Source organism: Acipenser ruthenus, chromosome 35 (genome assembly GCF_902713425.1).
Source record: "Acipenser ruthenus chromosome 35, fAciRut3.2 maternal haplotype, whole genome shotgun sequence".
NCBI classification, from domain to species: Eukaryota; Metazoa; Chordata; class Actinopteri; order Acipenseriformes; family Acipenseridae; genus Acipenser; species Acipenser ruthenus.
The window spans coordinates 3,403,586-3,425,152 of record NC_081223.1 but is presented as its reverse complement, the minus strand read 5'-3'; the positions used below and the strand labels follow the sequence as shown (position 1 = coordinate 3,425,152).

Here is a 21,567-nt window from a genome sequence, read left to right as displayed (position 1 = left end):
ATAAAATATTATAATGTAATATAATATATATTGTGTTTGTTCATTTTGCCATCAGTATGGTAAATAACGTCACTAAAGTTCAAATAAAAAGCAACACTTTTATGTTTAACAGTAGTTCCTGGTTTATAATAAAGCGATACATTGGTGTAGGCAGTCTTTTATTATAAAATACATCACTCTGCACATATTATTCTGAACACTCTGGTTGTATATTGACCTCGTTACTGTATAGTAGCCTCGTTTTGTTATGTCGTTATTGCTAGATTAAGCAACGAGTGCCCCGGTATTCTTGGTGCTGTAGATGGAAAAACACCTGCTAGCATCTCCAGCACCACGGATATCTAAATATAAAAGATACACAATAGGCTTTCAAACCGCAGGTCTGCATCGCGATCACACCTCTGTGTGAATGTTGTTTGCAGGAACTTGCCTCTTTCTGCTCAGGATATGGTCAATGCAGTTCACTCGCTTTGTATTCAACTTCAAACCTTTAACAAAGACTTACAATACAAATACAGACCCACAACACAAACTCCAATACAGAGTACAATACATTTTAAACGTGCATTGCATTATGCAAACAGAAGGCAGAATCGCTTGTTCCAAAGATTATCAAACCTGAAAGACCCAATGTGACCATTTCCAAACACTTCTCTAGCCCATATCGCACCAGATGACATTTCTTATACAATAAGAGACTCCCTGCACACGGCGATAAGAAAGCACTATTAGACAGCAGACTGGTCTATAGATTCAGCCTGGGTTCCATTATTCAAACCTAACAGTGAGTGTCTAATGAGGGTTCTGTTTAATCAAATGGTTCTAATTAGAAAGTAAATGGCCAGTCTGTCTCGAACATCCACGAACCGTCTCTTTGAAGAGTGTAGTTTGCGCTTTGATGAAATCCATGACAATGATCATTAATTTTTTTTTGTTTTATTCATTGTGGTAACTTTCAGGTTTAGGAATAACTGTTGGGTCAGGTTCTAATTGTAGTAACGTTGTTCAATTACTGCACAAATGTAGAGAAGCAAAGCGACAGAACGTTTTGCATCGTTTTTATATTGGCTTAATAAAAAAAGTTTGTCTCTGTTAGTTATTATAGTTTAATCTTGAGGTTCATATATTAAATGGACAATATAATTATGCTGAGATGGGAAGTAAATGGTAACGTGATAAACATTTACTGTGCAGACTATTTTGTATTATTTATAATAACTTTGCAGAACAGAAAGCGAATACGAGTGTGTTCCGAGGAGATGCATGCAAAGCCGTGTTCTTAAAAGTCTTAAGAATTACTGTTTGGTATTCTGTCCTTAACCAGCAGCCTGTCTGTTGTGAATAAATTATATATTGAATAAACACGAAAATAATGTGAATCAGATTATTGTACCTTTTATTGCAACTGCGGTACCAGTCAGTAGAGCGAACATTGTAAAGGGGTAGATGAGCTGAAACCTGCAGACAGAAGGGGTACAGTTTTAAAAAAGGTTGAACACCACTGTACTATATATAACCTACATTATACAATGATATCATTATACAATTGAGCATGGCAGCTTTTAGTTCAGTATTTCATTATACAATTATATTATTATGTATTTCTTAGCAGACGCCCTTAACCAGGGCGACTTACAATTGTTACAAGATACCACATTATTTCCTACATACAATTACCCATTTATACAGCTGGGTTTTTATTGGAGCAATCTAGGTAAGGTACCTTGCTCAAGGGTAGAGCAACAGTGTCCCCCACCTGAGATTGAACCCACAACCTTCCGGTCAAGAGTCCAGAGCCCTAACCACTACTCCACACAATGGAGTATGGCAGCTTTCAGTTCAGTATTTCATTGAAGGTTTCTGCGTTTTGTTGAAGCAATTAAACTTACAGAAGTTCCGCATTTCATAAATTAATCAATTCAATTTTCTTAACTGTGAGTGTTCCAGTGTGGTTTGCAGTTTATGTGACCGAATACATGTGTGTGTGTGTGTGTGTGTGTGTTTGTGTGTGCGTGTCCGTGTGCGTGTGCGTGTGCGTGTGTGTGTGTGTGTCTGAAGGCTGCAAAGCTGCAACCGAAAACAAGCCAGACGAACATGCATGTTTACGCATTATCACGCAGGGCATCTTATTTGTGCAATCTATAATAAACTTGTTTTCATTCTTATTTTCGGGAGTGGGTGGTGTAATCATATCTCGACAAAAACAACAGGGGTCTTTGGGGTTTTGGAGTGTGGCTTGTGTTTCACTGAGAACATCGAGAGCTACATTTTAGACGCTACCAAAACCGCACATCTTTTGTATTTTTCCTCGCAGTCTCTGCGCTGACACAATGGAAACTCTTAATGCGAGGAATATAAAAGGGTATTAATATGAAACAGGAAATGACAAGGAGGCCTGCTCGAGGCAACCGGTCAAGCCAGAAACCCACAAAAAAAACAGTACAATTTAATTGACATTTAACATGTTTAAGTAGGTGCCATCGCTTCTCTCAATTCATAGCTTATCAGAACCATGCTGCACATTTTTATCACGGTCACGTTGTGTTTGAAAGGTATGTATATTATTATTATTATTATTATTATTATTATTATTATTATTATTATTATTATTATTATTATTATTAACGCCTTTATCCAAGGCGACTTACAACGATTATTAGTTGAGCAAGGCGGCTTTAAAATTCAAATACAGTGTAGTTTACAGTAACTGCAAATTATACTACTAAAGTACAATATGAAATAAGGTGCAACAAGTTAGGATTATGGGATTAATTAGATTTCTGGCACCGTTACCAGCTGATGTTTCATTGTATACAATGTTAGTATTGAATAATAGCACACAGTTATGATAGGTTTTATATTTTAAAAAGCTGCTATAAGGATGCGGCGGCATGGATATCCAGTTGAGTGTGTAGCTTAATGCTGTGGAAGTATGTATTCTAATACTGTAGACGCAGCATTCAAACACAGAGGATACCAGCAACATGTGCGGCGTCTTTACTGTGTCAATAATATACACGACTAGGACGTGTTTAAAATCCGTTGCGTAAAGCTTTAGCTTTTACAGTGTAGAGGCACACTTTCCATGATATATTCTTCATCCATAACTTCAATCATCCATAACCCTGAGGTAAAAAACATGTAAGAAAGCGAGGTAGGCATCGGGTCAAACGTTTGTCTAATTAAAACATTTTCTTTTATGTTTAAGGATGTTGTGTGTGTGTGTGTGTGTGTGTGTGTGTGTGTGTGTGTGTGTGTGTCTGTGTGTGTGTGTGTGTGTGTGTCAGTGTGTGTATAAAGTCACTGCATATCTCCAAAAATGTTATTTTCATTTTATTCAACAAGAATACAATTCCACACCCCTGTACTCAAAAATGTCCAATAGAATTCATCTCCTTCCTCTATAGGATAGTATATATGTTATGCTTAAAAGTTAGTTAAGTTTTACTGCTAAATGTCGACATTCAGCAAGGAAAACTGTAAATGTCAGAAATAAACATGATAACGTTTCACTTCGGACAATTACCGGTAAATCTCAAGAATAATCAAATACTTTGGCTAATGGCCGAATGTGTCACTTTCGCGCATTGTAAGGTTTCAGGAGTGTATAACTCCAAGTGACACAATAGTCTACCATGCTGCAGTAACCATGTTGAATTATTTAATTTGCATTTAATATAATTATTTGTCATCAAACTACTACGTATTTGGAATACAATATCCTTCAACACCATTGTGAATTCTTTTATACGCAGATTTACCAGAATGTTGGTTGTTCTACAGAAGTGGATTACAGTATTGTTCAGTACCATGTTTAATTGCTCAATGATGCGTTACTGTAAGCTCATTAATTATTATTTTGTTAATAGAAAATATGTATGTAGAAATAAATATATTCATCGACATGACCATTTATATGCAGGAATAAATACATTCCTAGATGATAAACCTGAATTTACTAATACATTTCGGTAAATCATAAGATTAGCCGGTAAATGTCCCAGAAGCAATTTATTTCTTCATTATTTCGCACATTTACCACCTTATTTAGTAAATGTTGACATTTACAGGTAAGATTTAAGACTGACGAGATTCTGACTTTCAAGTAATTCATCTACTCTAAGTGTTCTGAGCTGAACATAAACACTGAGGTAACTTAAATGCACAGCTCATAAAACATCATTCATACTCAATTCTAAGTGTATGTTTGAAATTGCCTATGCTAATTTAGTGCATCTATGCGATGTGTTTGTTTTATTATTCCGTTTATTGGAAGCACTTTGTTTCAAAGGGCACACAATACATTTACACATAGCACACATGACACATATTACATGGTAATAATGCAATTATTGCACAGCAATGCAATATAACCACGTCTAAAACGATTGCAATCTTGTAGTCTTAATACCTGAATCCCTTAACCTAATATATGATACTTTCGCTAAACAGTAATTGCCTCTTATCTTACTTACATTGGAATTACACAGCTCTGGCCAAAAGTTTTGCATCACCTAGAATTTTAGGATTGAGACATAATTAGAAATGTGTGTGTGTGTGTGTGTGTGTGTGTGTGTGTGTGTCTATATATATATATATAATTGTTATATTTTATTTAACATCATGTTATCAAAGAAACTACAAAATGATATCGCAAAAGTCTACTGAAAGCCATGATAGTATTTCAAGTTAGATTTCGAAATGTCACATTCTTTAATATTTGTCAGATTTGCGTTAAGTATGTGGAAAACAAAGCGGTATGTAATTCGTATGTTAAAGTAATTTATATTCAGCAGGTTTCTTACGACTGAATGAGTCAGTTCTATAGGGCGGTGCAACACTTTTGGGCATAGCTGTATACTTGCTTAATATTTGCTATTCTTAAGTTGTTATGTAATATAAATATGCGCTGTAATAGCGAGTGTTTTCAATGTTTTGTACGTATCCCAGTTTATCGAGGAGAAGGTGCTTTGTTGCACCAAACACCGGCTCACCAGTTTGCTGCGGCTGGAGACCTCGTGGAGACTTTCTGTTCCTCCAGCGCGTGCGTCGTAGACACGGATCTGCTGCGCTGGTTCCTGAAGAAGGACAGCGAGGTGATCGCTCTGAACACGAGCTGCAAGGCAGGTCCAGGGTGCAGGGTCACTACGAGACGAGCGAGCAATGGGGACTGCGGGCTGACCATCCGGGGCGTGCAGCCCGTCGACTCCGGGGTATATTACTGCGCTGAATACAGTTCTAACGCCCTGGAGTTTTCCAGTGGATCTTTACTCATCGTCAGAGGTAAGAAGAAGCATTACAAAGTTACAAAGTACGATCGATAATTAATTACATGTACTGTAAATACACCGATCACTCTGCTTTCTAGAGTTAAACGGGTGCAATTCCTCGTAGTTGTATTAGCCGGTTAGGTGCCTGTTAGATCTGTGTTCAGAAATAGTTCACAATCTCGAAACGGGACCAATCAATTCGAATTCCTAAATTTAGACAAAAAGGCTCCAACTCCATTTTAAATGAACGCAGATTGTACTATCAGTGGGACTGCGGTGTAGCTGATTCCGCTGCTGTCAGTAACTGCACAAAACAAGTTCTTCATATAAATACCCATCCCTGATCTTTACAGGTTCTTCATATAAATACCCATCCCTGATCTTTACAGGTTCTTCATATAAATACCCATCCCTGTTCTTTACAGGTTCTTCATATAAATACCCATCCCTGTTCTTTACAGGATTTTCATATAAATACCCATCCCTGTTCTTTACAGGATTTTCATATAAATACCCATCCCTGTTCTTTACAGGTTCTTCATATAAGTACCCATCCCTGATCTTTACAGGGTCTTCATTATTATTATTATTATTATTATTATTATTATTATTATTATTATTATTATTATTATTATTATTATTATTTATTTCTTAGCAGACGCCCTTATCCAGGGCGACTTACAATCGCAAGCAAATACAAAAACATTCAAGTGTTACAATACAAGTAATACAATAAGAGCAAGAAATACAATAATTTTTGTTCAAGTGTAACAAACCACAATTCAATATAAATACCCATCCCTGATCTTTACAGGGTCTTCATATAAATACCCATCCCTGATCTTTACAGGGTCTTCATATAAATACCCATCCCTGATCTTTACAGGATTTTCATATAAATACCCATCCCTGATCTTTACAGGATTTTCATATAAATACCCATCCCTGATCTTTACAGGATTTTCATATAAATACCCATCCCTGTTCTTTACAGGGTCTTCATATAAATACCCATCCCTGATCTTTACAGGATTTTCATATAAATACCCATCCCTGTTCTTTACAGGGTCTTCATATAAATACCCATCCCTGTTCTCTAAAGGTCGGTGCAATATAAATATCTATCCAGCCCTTGTGTTAAAGTACTGCAGTCCTTCGGGGTTTCTTCCTGGCTGTATAATTTCTACTGGTAATAGGAAACCCTAAAGGCTGCTTCCAGTATGCAGCTAATTTTGCTTCATAAAGTCAAATGAAACCTGCTGAATAATGTTATGTTAATATATTGAATTACATACCGCTTTGTAGTTTTACATATACTGCCAAGAATTGAAAACTGTGATATTTCGAAATCTAACATGAAATACTGTACTGCTATTATGCCTTCCGCTAGACTTATGCAATATCATTTTGTAGTTTCATTAATTACGTGATGTTAAATAAAATAATTATGTTCCTATAGATTTTTAAAAATAATTTCTCAATCCTGTAATTCGAGGTGATGCAAACCCTTTGTCCAGAGCTGTATATGTGCTGGTTCTCGTTTAGGGTGGTGTGTTTGGTTCATCTGTTATGATCAGGCTTGAAAATAATCGGAAGAAAGTTCAATGAAACGCTGCTGAGTGGAGGTGCGTTTTAATATCCCTCAAGTGCAAAATGCCGCCCATAGTTTCCTAAAAATAAAATGATGTGAAGCGCGTAAAAATATCACTATAATGAATACATTGAAGTCCTCATTGAACACGTTGAGCCCTTTTGCAGCCTGGGGAAAGTTTACTCTAAAATGATAAAAACTAGCGACAGAAGAGAAATTATTATTGAGCTCAAATTGACCGTTCGTATTTGTATAAAGTTAATATTGTTTAACATCCATGAGCAGAAATCACGAGAGCGCAAGAGCAATCTGACAAAGGACTGCGAAATGAGTTGTTCTTAAAATAAACATAATTATAATATGTTATGTGTACAGGTCTTCGTTTTTGTGAAGTTCCACTAGAGAGGCATTTATTTATTACTAATACATAATTTTGTATAATCATAAATTCACTTTGTTACTCTTCATCCGTGCAATAGCTGCTTGTTTTACGAATTAAAAGAATAATTAAGTGAGCAGAATATTTCAGTTGTAGCCACCTATAAACTGTGTTCAGGAAAGACCTCGGAAACGTGGTCCGCAATGCACAGCTGGTGAGATTTTGTTTTTGCAAGTGGAAAGTCAAAGCGCCGCGAACGTTCCAGAAGTTCAAAGGTTCGTTGCCAGGCGGAGAAGAGAGGGTGCCGCACGTGGTGCTGTCCAAAGTCCTGACCCATAGAGCGCTGGAAATTTCCAGCTCTAGTACATCCGGGGCTTGTTAGCTGAGGTCTGCATAGTTTCTGCAATGATTCTTTGTTTTTTGAACGTGTTGGGTTCCTGAATTAAAAAACTTTTAGAACTAATCTTGTCTGTACACTATCACATAGCCAGCTAGGAAAACAAGACAGATAATATTCAGGCCTATATGTCATTTAAATATATTTATGTATTTATTTATGTGTTTATTTGTTACATTTTCAGACAATTCCACACAAAATACTACAGTAACGGTCATGGGCCCCTCTGTCTCCGGCAGCGCGCTCGATTCCAAGGGGACTCTGACATTTGTGTGTCTGGTCCGGGGTCTCTCCTCGCCCGCGCTCCGGGTCCAGTGGTTCTTCTCCGGTCACCTGGCAGAGGGAGGCGCTCCAAGCTCCTGGATCAAAGGGCAGAAAGGCGGAGACGGAGAGAGCTACAGCGCCACGAGCTGGCTGGCAGTCCCGGCGGAGACGTGGCGGAGCGGCACGGTGTGCGCCTGTGCAGCGCAACTGAACTCCAACACCGTCATCCGCAGCAGGGATATTTCATACCCAGAATACAGTAGGTCTTCTAGTAGGGATTGATAAATGCACGCTGACGTGGAACAATACTTTGTCAATAGCACCAGTAATGTGCAGTATTGAATAGTATCAACATTAACTGGTACATCTAGAATAATACAAGCTTACATTTAATTCTGTTTTCTCTTTGAAGTTATTAATAACACCATATGTAGATCATTTATTTTTATTAAAATGTTTTAATTCTGATTAGAATATACTAATCCTATGATTATTACTACTGTAAAAGATAAATTAAAATATAGAAAGATTGATTTAAGAAAATAGCTGCCGTTGACACGCATCTTAGAGCTATTGGGCAATATATGCGGATCAATCAAATGTAATGTTTATATTATAACACATGTTAATAAGCACTTTTAGAAAATGTTGTTTTCTATCATCTTTACTTTGTAACCAAGTATTTAAGATACAAACAGAAATATTATGCAACAGATTGTAAATGCATTTTAGTATGTCAATGTTTAATGTTTATTTTTTGTGTATATTAATTATATTTTCCAACACTGCAGGTATATTGTGTGTGTCTCTATAGAGCCTGCAGTTCTCATATCTGCAGGTATATTGTGTGTGTCTCTATAGAGCCTGCAGTTCTCATATCTGCAGGTATATTGTGTGTGTCTCTATAGAGCCTGCAGTTCTCGTATCTGCAGGTATATTGTGTGTGTCTCTATAGAGCCTGCAGTTCTCATAGCTGCAGGTATATTGTGTGTGTCTCTATAGAGCCTGCAGTTCTCATATCTGCAGGTATATTGTGTGTGTCTCTATAGAGCCTGCAGTTCTCATATCTGCAGGTATATTGTGTGTGTCTCTATAGAGCCTGCAGTTCTCATATCTGCAGGTATATTGTGTGTGTCTCTATAGAGCCTGCAGTTCTCGTATCTACAGGTATATTGTGTGTGTCTCTATAGAGCCTGCAGTTCTCGTATCTGCAGGTATATTGTCTGTGTCTCTATAGTTCTCATGTCTGTGGGTATATTGTGTGTGTCTCTATAGAGCAATGCCTGGTTCACTACAGTGTCCTGGGAGGCTGTGGTATTGTGCTGGTCTGTGTCCTCATCGGCAGTCTTACCTGGGCTCGTTCCTGGAGCAAGGAAGGTATTATATACTTCTTCATGTTAATTGTACTATATATATATTAACTATTTTAATTAAGGGTCGTGGGTTCAATCCCAGGTGGGGACACTGCTGTTGTACCCTTGAGCAAGGTACTTTACCTAGATTGCTCCAGTAAAAACCCAACTGTATAAATGGGTAATTGTATGTAAAAAAAATAACATGATACCTGTATAATGTGATATCTTGTAACAATTGTAAGTCGCCCTGGATAAGGGCTTCTGCTAATAAATAAATAATAATAATTATTTCTTTTGTTTAGGTCAAACAAATTCATATTCGGCTAATGAACGGTATGTATTGAATAAAAGATGGAACTTTATTCCAAAATAATCATTTTCTTAATCATTTTATTAATGGCAATAGCTGACATTGTGGAGGACTCAAAATAGCAATTGTGATGCAGAGAAAATTAATAGTAGATTCCTGTGTGGTTTATGTGATATAAAAAAATTAATACATGTACAGTACTATCATTTTTCTCTTTACCCGGGTTTGAACTCGTTTGGAGAATTCTGCCAGTACTGAACATGCTTCTGCAATCCATTAAAACCATGTGCCAGTGTGACCTTTCAACTCTGCTAGCCTAATAGATACATATAGAGGGCAAATAGGTGGGACCAGAGAGTTGAGAGGTCATTTTGTCACATGATTTGACTGGAGTGAGGAAGGCTGTTTATACTATTTGGACACTTAAAACAATAAGGCTTTACTTCATGGCAAATATTACTAAATGCAAGCAAAATAAATATTGACCAGAGTTTATTTTACTTCATTAAAAAGTCTGTCACTAATAAAGTAATAGACATTAGTGTCTCACATTAGGATTTTAAATTGACTTTTTTTCTCTGATCAGTTGAAAAAACTGCAAACTACCAGCATGGGAGATAAAGGGTTGGTCAAACATGTTCCATTTCATATCAAATAGACAAGGACTCTTTATTGAAAATTGTCACATCAAACTGCAATCTCATAGGTTTAAATTGACGTTTTAACTTCGACAATAATCCATGAATTCAAGCAATGTACATTCTGGTGTAAAATATAATCAGACACAGTAAAGAAGCCTTTCTACAGTGATTAATATCCGTGTTCACTTCATATTATACAGTTAGTTGAGTGAATCCCTTATAATATATTGATTTAGTAACACCTCTATATCACATGAATGAAGGTACTCAACAAGTCAAGAGTTGCTGCTGCTTCAGTCACAATGCTGCTCCAGGTGTTGCGATTCACAGGAGAGACGGCGTGGATCAGCTCTTTTAAAAGATTTTAGCAGCAATATTTTCACAGATAAATATCATGGTTGATATATATGTTAACGTAATATTATTCAGCAGGTTTCATTCGACTTTATGAAGCAAACTTAGTTATTTAGGGTGATGCAAAACGTTTGGCCATAGAAACTGAAGCCCGTAATTATTCTATTTTGCAAATAACCTATTTTCCAAACATGCAAAATACTGATGTGCCCACTTAGTACACCAAAGTACACTTGCTGATTAAGACGTGAGGATGAGTAAAAAACCACCCTACACTAACCCCAGAATAGTTCATCTCGTCACACATTTCTAGATCGAACTCCAATACAAGTTATGCGCAGATACAGATTGGATATAGGCATTATAACAGAGCTGTGTGATCTGCTAAAGTCTGATTAATCTCAAACAGCCCGCAGTCACGTTATACCTGTGCCTGTAAAGGTTACAGCAGCCCTTCATTTTCATGCAACGGGTGCCATCCAGACAACCTGGGGACAGATCTGTCAGTCTTCTATCTCAAAGATACTGACTGCTGTCACAGATGCACTTTTCCGTAGGGCAAGGGAGTATAATATTTTCAGTTGAGGATGTCAAACAAAATACAACCAAACACAACTTTTATCAGTTGTCTGGCTTCCCAAACGTGCTAGGTGTAATAGATTACACACATGTTGCAATATCCCAAGATTCAAGGAATTAAATTGCTTTCTGAAACAGAAAACATCATCATTCTTTAACTGTGAAAGTTGTATATGATGCTCAATGTATTGTCACAGATGTAGTTGCCAAGTACAGTGCAGAACAGAGAACAGCGCCTTGTTCACAAAATTCGAGCAGGAGCTTCTAAGTGGAGGCTGGCTAATTTTAGAATATATTAAATACGTAATTAACATATGACTATTCTAAAACATATGTAACAAATGCATATTACTGTTTAACATTTGTATTATGATTTTTCACAAATATACAGAAACATTCAGATATTGCATGTAAGGGATATGAATACAGTATTAATATTGTATCAGATTGTGATATTGAAATAAATTAAGGATTTTTTATTATTATTATTATTATTATTATTATTATTATTATTATTATTATTATTATTATTATTATTATTATGTAATTTCGCAGATGCTTTTATCCAAAGGACTTACAGAGACTAGGGCGTGAACTATGCATCACAACCGCTGTTTTGCGTTTTAAGCCACAGAATATTTTTTTGACTTCTTTATTTCACCTTTTTATGGAAGAGGTTGCATTTATCTTTTCGGTTATATCCTTCCTTATTTTAAATGTGTCAGTGGCTCCAGACCTTTTGCCGAAAATAAGAGATTGATGTGCTAAAATCGAGCAGTGTGGAGTAGTGATTAGGTCTCTGGACGTTTGACCGGAGGGTCGTGGGTTCAATCCCCGGAGGGGGACACTGCTGCTGTACCCTTGAGCAAGGTACTTTACCTAGATTGCTCCAGTAAAAAAAAAACAACAACTGTATAAATGGGTAATTGTATGGGTTAAAATAATGTCTTGTAACAATTGTAAGTCGCCCTGGATAAGGGCGTCTGCTAAGAAATAAATAATAATGTTTCCTTTTTTTCCCCCATCGTTGCGACGACATGTGTGCTTCCTCTTTGTTTTCCAGTTAAATGCAAGTCCAGACTGTTGAAATGTGACTAATTGGCTTCTTACGTAACCGGAAAACCAATTTCCGTTTCAATTGAATGAGTCATAAGCCGTATAGAAAGATAAATAAAGACGTATCATTTCCTCTTTAAAAATGCGCCTTCTGAAAATCAGGCCCTTAGTGTACAGACGTCACTAATTTCATTCCGAGTCGGAGTTTTTATACAGTAGTTTCAAGACATGAGATTCTAGCTTTTCATTTTCTGAAACAAAAACGAGAATTACTAGATTTACTTTGTTTAATGCATTTGTTTATTTGGTTGGTTTCACAGCCCCCTTGTGTCTTCTGGCTTTGCTTAATTAGACCGTTTTAATTCTTCTCAGCTCCTAAAAAGTTAACTTGAAATCTCAAACCGTTTAAGAGCTGGAACAAATTGAAAGGTCTAATTAAGCAAATTATTAGTTCAATTAAGGGTTCAGTTCAGTAACTGAGAACTCAGCTGGAACGAACACCAGAAGACACAGGGGGTCCTGAGGACCAGGTTAGGGAAGCCCTGGTTTTATGGTTAAAAAACTCAACTTAATAAAACTCACCATTCTGTTAAAAAAGAACCCCCCAAAAAACATGAAGTCTATAATTCTACTGTGCCGATATATTACATTGTGAAGTTTCCTGTTTTAGCATGTGTGATTTAGCATTGCCCATTGTCAATTTGAAATTGGTGTTAGTGTTTAATATACTTAGCTAGCCAATACATACTAACATGTGGTCACTTTTTACAGAGATGACGTCACACAGACAGCTGTGAGGTATAAACACCAGACTGCAGGTAAATACACTATATTATTTAATCTTGATAGATATTCATTCTCAGACATGATATTGTGGTGTTTATATATTACACTAGTATCTAACGTCTGCAGTGTGTCACTATGAACCTGCTCTTTTATATTACACTAGTATCTAATACCTGCAGTGTCACTATGAACTTGCTCTTTTATATTACACTAGTATCTAGTACCTCATGTGTCACTATGAACCTGCTCTTTTATATTACACTAGTATCTAATACCTCATGTGTCACTATGAACCTGCTCTTTTATATTACACTAGTATCTAATACCTCATGTGTCACTATGAACCTGCTCTTTTATATTACACTAGTATCTAATACCTCATGTGTCACTATGAACCTGCTCTTTTATATTACACTAGTATCTAATACCTCATGTGTCACTATGAACCTGCTCTTTTATATTACACTAGTATCTAATACCTCATGTGTCACTATGAACCTGCTCTTTTATATTACACTAGTATCTAGTACCTCATGTGTCACTATGAATCTGCTCTTTTATATTACACTAGTATCTAATACCTCATGTGTCAATATAAACCTGCTCTTTTATATTACACTAGTATCTAATACCTGCAGTGTGTCACTATGAACCTGCTCTTTTATATTACACTTGTATCTAATACCTTGTGTGTCACTATGAACCTGCTCTTTTATATTACACTAGTATCTAATACCTCATGTGTCAATATAAACCTGCTCTTTTCTATTACACTAATATCTAATACCTCATGTGTCACTATGAACCTGGTCTTTTATATTACACTAGTATCTAATACCTCATGTGTCACTATGAACCTCCTCCTCTTTGTTTAGGCAGGAACACTAAGAAGCCAGGCTCTGGTGCAAGACAGCACAGCGGTGCGAAGCTGAGAGCGGTACACAGTGTGGTTATTACTGCTGTTATTGTTATTATACTAAAAGGCTACATCACTATAAAGACACTGGATTGGCTCTTATTGAAGGCAATGTAAAGCAATCTTCAATATTAAGGCCCACCATCTGGAGTCCTAAACCATAAGACCAAAACCTACAGTCATAACATTTTGTAAAAAAGAAATTGCAAGACATGTGATGTACCTTGTTATGATAACTTACTCTAATGTTGTTAACCGCAAAAGTTAAGTCTACATGCAGCTGTGAATTCTGCATATACAGCCCTTCAGATGCTTTAATGAGGCCTCACTATACAATAAGAAACGGAAGTCTAAAAATGATACATTGCTTGGTGTTTTTTTTCCTACCAACTGTGATGATAAAGTGGCTCCATTTTATGTGTTGAGCTTCATACCCGGAGTGACGTTTCACTGCTCTGATTATGGGCACGTCTAACTTTACTGTCCTCAAAACAGGACACAGCAGTTTGTAGCCAAAATGAAGGATTGAACATTTTTTTGAAGAAATATTGATTTAGAATGTATCAGATTACATAAATGCATCCTGTGTTCTGATTTTTTCAAAGAAAATGCATTTGGTACTGAATGGGTTGATATTGAGGCTTCACTGTAATTGTGTTTGATTGGCAGGAGAGAGAGGATGTGCAGTATGCCAGTCTGGAGTTCGACCGGCAAGGACGACGGTGATGATGTCACCCCCACGTGGAATGAGATACACCTGTCTCGTGGGATAATCAACTGTGTTCCTCCACACCTGGGGCTTTCTGGGAGCTGATATATAGTAATACGCTATAGATTCAATAAACAGGTTCCCTTTTCTTCTGTTGAAACCTGGTTCTTGGCTTGTATGTTATATAATACATTTTGTCCAGGTATTCATGCTTATAATGAGGATCACAGAGCTACTCCATACGAGCTGACCTGTATAGCGGAACTCAGAGTAAAGAAATGAAGCTACTTCCTGTTTAAACTCTATCTGAACAGGTAGCATTCTGAAGAAATAAAGACTCAGTTATAAACTTAAAAAATAGTGTTTCTTATTTTAAAATGTAAATAAAAAACCCTGTCCTGTCCTTAATTAGCTTCAGTCAAGCTTTCCCCTGCACCCCTGGCCATGGAGGACAGCATATGGTGCTTCACAGGCTTTTGATAGAAACGCATGAGAAGTGAAAAGTTCAACTACACAATGATAAGGGGGTGCAGTGATAACACTGGAGCTAATATAAGGAAAGGGATTTTAAAACTACACTCGCCTTCATTTCCAGTCAACACTGGAGTATGCATTCTAAACATTCTGCTTGGAATTGTAATTGGGGAACCCGTTCTCAACAACGAGGGCCCATGTTTGCCAAGGATGCCAGACAGTTCTCTGGTCTGCAATCATTGTTCTAAAACCAGAGAGATTGGATTATTAGTCAAAAACAATAACGCACTGTTGTGATGTAGGACCTGTAATCATAAAGAATAACACACTGTGTTGTGATATAGGACCTGTATCAAGGCTCCTGCGAACACAGCCCCCAGATGAAAAATCTAAGTTACATTTTTTTGTGAAAATGATTCATCTCCACGATCTATGCTGCAGTGCGCACGGAGCCTGCCTAGAAATCCAGCCCTGCGATTAGTCATGCTGTGCTGAGCGCGGAGAAGGCGCTGTGAGAGTTTACCAGTAGGAGCATTAAAATCAGTTTTATGCACTGGAATATTGGTATTAGAAATTGCGTTTTGCAGCATATCATGAAGTCATTGCTCAAAGCTAGTTGTAGTCTAGGCTATGTAATACTTTAGTTCATCCAGTGACAGTGTGGATATTGGAAGGCAGTAAAGTAACATCCTGTAAGCTTGCTTAAAACTGCAATCACTGTCTGAACCATCAACTGCTTACATGGTGAGGTTTGTGGAATAAACTTTTGCAATTTGTGTAATTTGCGAGTCTTTGATATTTATTTGAAGGCAGCACACAGCGAGTTTGGACTACACATGTACGTGCTGTGGTAACGTGGCCGTGTGCAGGGTGCAGATTATTAGACACAAGGGTTATTACTACACACGCACAAACGCACACACACACACACACACACACACACATGGGTTATTACTACACACACACACACACGCACGCACAAGGGTTATTACTACACACGCACACACGCACACACACATACACATGGGTTATTACTACACACACACACACACGCACACACACACATGGGTTATTACTACACACTCACACGCACGCACACACACACACACACAGGTTATTACTACACACACACACACACGCACGCACACACACAAGGGTTATTACTACACACACACACACACGCACGCACACACACATGGGTTATTACTACACACGCACACACGCACGCACACACACAAGGGTTATTACTACACACACACACACGCACGCACACACACATGGGTTATTACTACACACGCACACACGCACGCACACACACAAGGGTTATTACTACACACGCACACACGCACGCACACACACATGGGTTATTACTACACACACACACACGCACGCACGCACGGTTTTGGAGACAGTAATTGCAGTAAACAAAGGTTTTAATTGATACGGTTTTCAAAGCAACAAAAACACAAAATAAATCACATCTTCATTGGAAGAACTTACTACACAGTATAATGACGGGTTCCCTAACTCTAGATACAGGACGGCTAAGCTGTTTACAAAGGTGTAAGTGGTTAATTACAACACAGATCTTCCACACAGGATACACTCACAATCTGAACAGAGTCTCCTCCACCAACGCCAGCCTACTCATACCGCCCCTCCCCCCGAAGTTCTTCTTCTTCTTCATTAATGAAAGGGTGGATGCCAATGTTGCCAAGTCTCACGAGAAAAAAAAGCGGCACTGACTTTCAGAACAAGCCCAAAACAAGCCCAATCCATTTCAGAGAGAGGGGAGTGGGGGTAGGAGGATTCTAAAATTTTAATGACATGCATATTATTATTTATTTCTTAGCAGACACCCTTATCCAGGGCGACATACAATTGTTACAAGATATCACATTATTTTTACATACAATTACATTTTTTTTTTTACACACAATGACCCATTTGTACAGTAGGGTTTTTACTGGAGCAATCTAGGTAAAGTACCTTTCTCAAGGGTACAGCAGCAGTGTCCCCAACAAGGGATTGACCCCACGACCCTCCGGTCAAGAGTCCAGAGCCCCAACCACTACTCCACACTGCTGCTCATATGCATTGGCACCAGTCAATCACAAAACCAGCGACTCTCAAATAACCTATGATATTAAATAATGTATTAATTGCGCAATGTGCTATTATAATTCTACTCCAGATTATTTCCTATCTTCTATTTTTACACCTTCTGTGTACCCCCAACAAGTTCTGATTCAATAATCCAATTAAATGACCTTGATTGTATTCAGGTGAACTTGTAATTTTATCATATGATGAGTCCAGGCTGCCACCCAGTGGTCAGTCTGTTGTAATTACAGGTTTTAATCATTATAAGGTACCAGTGCCCTTTTCATTTTCACTTACATATCTGCGATTGATGACTACACCACAATGCATACCTTACATTACAGTACACTGACAGACACAACAACCAAGTTTTAAATTGTGCATATGCATGGTGATTTTAGGCGATGAGACAAACTCATTCGATTTCAGTTTCCCTTGTGTGTAACATAAATGATTGCTTCAAAGACATCATTGAAAGAAATGACTCTGGAAATACTGTAATTCCATAAATACTATGTTGTGAAGAGGCTATGTTGTGAAGAGGCTGTGTTGTGAAGAGGCTGTGTTGTGAAGAGGCTGTGTTGTAGAGGCTGTGTTACGAAGAGGCTGTGTTGTGAAGAGGCTGTGTTGTAGAGGCTGTGTTGTGAAAAGGCTGTGTTATGAAGATGCTATGTTGTGAAGAGGCTGTGTTGTGAAGAGGCTGTGTTGTAGAGGCTGTGTTGCAAAGAGGCTGTGTTGTGAAGAGGCTGTGTTGTGAAGAGGCTATGTTGTGAAGAGGCTGTGTTGTGAAGAGGCTGTGTTGTGAAGAGGCTGTGTTGTGAAGAGGCTATGTTGCGAAGAGGCTGTGTTGCGAAGAGGCTGTGTTGTGAAGAGGCTGTGTTGTGAAGATGCTGTGTTGTGAAGAGGCTGTGTTGTGAAGAGGCTGTGTTGTGAAGAGCTTTGAGATCTCTGAGATGGCATGACATGATAAATGTAAGTTGTTGTCTAATGACTTTTAAAACGTAAGTAATATATATTCACAAGATTAGCCAGATTAAACAAGATTAAACATAATCTGTTTCCTTGTGATAAGTGAGGCAATATGGCTGTTATGTGTATGTACAATTCTAGATTGTGTATTGAAAACCTGCTGTTTGAAGTTTTCTATGGTGCCTCACTGCCCCTTTTAAAAAAGATGCACCCCTTCCCTGAGGAATGTCTACACTGGCACATACCAACAGACAGACAGCTCTTTTTTTCTGGTAATAATGTTATACAACAATGCTATACAACTCACGTATTCTTGCAATGAAGGAAGTGCTGGGAACCATAAAGAGAAAGCATGAGTGTAGTGTTGTGTGCTGTTTGCTTTGTGTGTAGGTGAACGCAGTTCATTCTTCATGTAGAGGGGGAGAGGGTTTGAGATCCCTCTGCACTCCCTCCTTCCTCCCTGCCAGGGACAAGGGAGGGGTCCAAACCACTGCTGGGAACAAGAGACCCCAAACTTCAACCTGGAGTAAAGAGAAGCTTTTTATTCTTTGATATTTACATTCGACGGGGAAGACATATTTAAACAATCCCACACAACACGGACGAAAGTTGTTTCTTCCTTACATGGCTTTTTTTTATAGCCCTGTCAACCACACATGTGCAATCCTCAAAATCAACATTCTGGAGTTTAGAAAAATAAAACTTGCAGTTTCCAGAGAATTGGTTCTCATCTGGCATAAAAGAAGCAATGAAATCCATATATTGGAAACTAGGATAAATTAATAAAAATCCACAATTTGTTCAAGCATGAAAAAAATCATGCCACTTAAAATGTACAAAACACATAAAAATGGACTGTTGTGTTTTAAATTGCCCTGAATTTGCTTTTTGTAATTGATTATTGTGGGTTTCATACCAAGATTAACCACACCTTATAGCAAGATTAACCACACTTTACAGCAAGATTAACCACACCTTATAGCAAGATTAACCACACCTTATAGCAAGATTAACCACACCTTATAGCAAGATTAACCACACCTTATAGCAAGATTAACCACACCTTATTGCAATGAATGTATACAGCATAATAACACACTGTATATTAAACAAATACAATGTGTTCCATTTCTCATCAGCAGGTGGCAGCACTAGTTAAACACTTCCATTAAGTGATGTGTACAGTACGTGTACAAACAATTCACTATAAATGTGCATTAATTAAAAGTGAGTTATTTTATTATTTTATTATTTTATTTTTTGCAATGGGTAGGAAAAGGGAAATACAAAACAATGGGTCAGCAGCACACAGATTCAGTGTGTGTGTGTGTGTGCGTGTGTGTGTGTGTGTGTGTCAGTGTGTGTGTGTGCGTGTGCGTGTGTGTGCGTGTGTGTGTGTGTGTGTGTGTGTCTGTGTGTGTGTGTCAGTGTGTGTATGCGTGTGCGTGTGTGCGTGTGTGTGTGTGTGTGTCAGTGTGTGTGTGTGTGTGTGTGTGTGTGTGTGTGTGTGTGTGCGTGTGTGTGCGTGTGTGTGCGTGTGTGTGTGTGTGTCTGTGTGTGTGTGTGTCTGTGTGTGTGTGTGTGTGTGTGTCTGTCTGTCTGTGTGTGTGTGTGTGTGTGTGTGTGTGTGTGTGTGTGTGTGTGTGTGTGGTTGGCAGCCATTTTAGCTTGGGTATGGGGCAAACAGCCTGGATTCAAGGTGACCACTGTTTTCACAGCCACCCACTGTTAAATGAGTTATTGGGGAAAAATGTGGAATGTTTAATTGGTTTAATTAAAAGGTGTGAAATGTGGCCAGGTGGTGATTGGATGATTAATGGTCAATTAACCAGCACAGTAAACATATAAGCAGGTAACAAATAATATAGTTAGAAAGATCATTTTTGAAATGTGTTTTATACATTCATGGTACAGATCTGTTCAGCTCAATGTGAAATAAAAAAAAGATAATTAAAGAAAAAGGCAGTGTTCTTGTAACACTAGAACCACCAAGGCGGTCATTTTGACCCGTTTTGGAATTTCAATTTAAATTGCTGAGTGTGTGTTTAAGATACAGAGCTGTGCTTTCCTGACTTTTCCTAAATATATGTACTAATTCCCCTGACAAAGAAAGAATCGCGAAGCTGCAAAAATTAGCAAGATAAAATACTGTCGTACCTATTCCGACCAGGAGCGGTCAAATTGACCGATACATATAAAATATGTTATAACAATGAAATGTTGCAGTATTGTTTGTGTTTATCAGTCATGACTTGCAGCCGTATTGAAGTCTGATTTTATAAGTCTGCATTCCTCAAGTGAGCTGTCTGTTGACATGTCTATTGTTTCAATGAGCCTCTGATAGCCCATCAATCAGCCTTGACAGCTCATGGTGCCAGGCTGTCTCTGAACTGGTTACTATACTGGTTACTGGGGTGTGCAGTGTGGAGTAGTGGTTAGGGCTCTGGACTCTTGACCAGCGTGTTGTGGGTTCAATCCCAGGTGGGGAACACTGCTGCTGTACCCTTGAGCAAGGTACTTTACCTAGATTGCTCCAGTAAAAACCCAACTGTATAAATGGGTAATTGTATGGAAAAAATAATGTAATATCTGTATAATGTGATATCTTGTAACAATTGTAAGTCGCCCTGGATAAGGGTGTCTGCTAAGAAATAAATAATAATAAGGACCGAAAATGCTGATGAAGAAGTAGCCAAATTGTGTTTTTTAAAGCAGCCAAAAACTGCGCTTACATTTAAGATTTAATATATATATTACAAATGCATAAATAAGTGCTACACATTTATTTAAAAACACAGTAATGTTATCTATGTAACTATGTATCTGCTTTGCTTGTTTTTTATTCTCACAATTTATACAGAAGCGCAGTTTTTTTTTATTTATCTGATTAGATCAAATGCGGTCAATCCAAAAAAATATATATATTCAGAATGTCGTGTAAAATGACACTGTTAGCGGAGACATTCTTTAAAAATAAATTGAAAAACAATTGTAGTTGTACTGATACCGTTCTTAAATTGGTGACGAATGAAACAATAACAGCGTTTGTATGATTTGTAATTTTATTGGAGCTGCAGAAAAAACATGGGAGGGGGGGGGGACGATGAGGACGTGATATATTATAAAGGACATCGTGGTGATTGAAGTTCTGCGCTGGGGATGACCTCATAATCAAAAGGAATAGAAAAAGAACATGCACGATAAAAATAACTAAAACCACCAAGGACAGTATTTACCGGCAAGATGCTTTCAAAACTGGCAGCACTGACTGGGGGAGTAGCCTATAAAAGTCGCATGCGAGACGGATGCATTACCTATTAAATGTTACCTCAAGCTCAATGAATATTTCCTCTAAAACATCATACATTTTTATATCTAAAATATGACTTGCCTTTATCTGTGACAGGGAACTCA

At 37.8% G+C, this 21,567-nt stretch overlaps 1 protein-coding gene across 1 annotated transcript; it reads left to right on the top strand.

The window, feature by feature from the left end:
- The first annotated feature begins 2,255 nt into the window (after positions 1 to 2,255).
- On the top strand, positions 2,256 to 15,862 carry LOC117395135 (signal-regulatory protein beta-1-like). Its single transcript, XM_059007576.1, has 8 exons — positions 2,256 to 2,552; positions 4,951 to 5,283; positions 7,822 to 8,160; positions 9,177 to 9,278; positions 9,559 to 9,589; positions 12,968 to 13,014; positions 13,858 to 13,919; positions 14,568 to 15,862. Exons 1-8 carry the CDS (start codon positions 2,513 to 2,515, stop codon positions 14,622 to 14,624), a joined length of 1,011 nt encoding a protein of 336 aa, XP_058863559.1. The 5' UTR covers positions 2,256 to 2,512; the 3' UTR covers positions 14,625 to 15,862.
- The last annotated feature ends 5,705 nt before the right edge of the window (positions 15,863 to 21,567 follow it).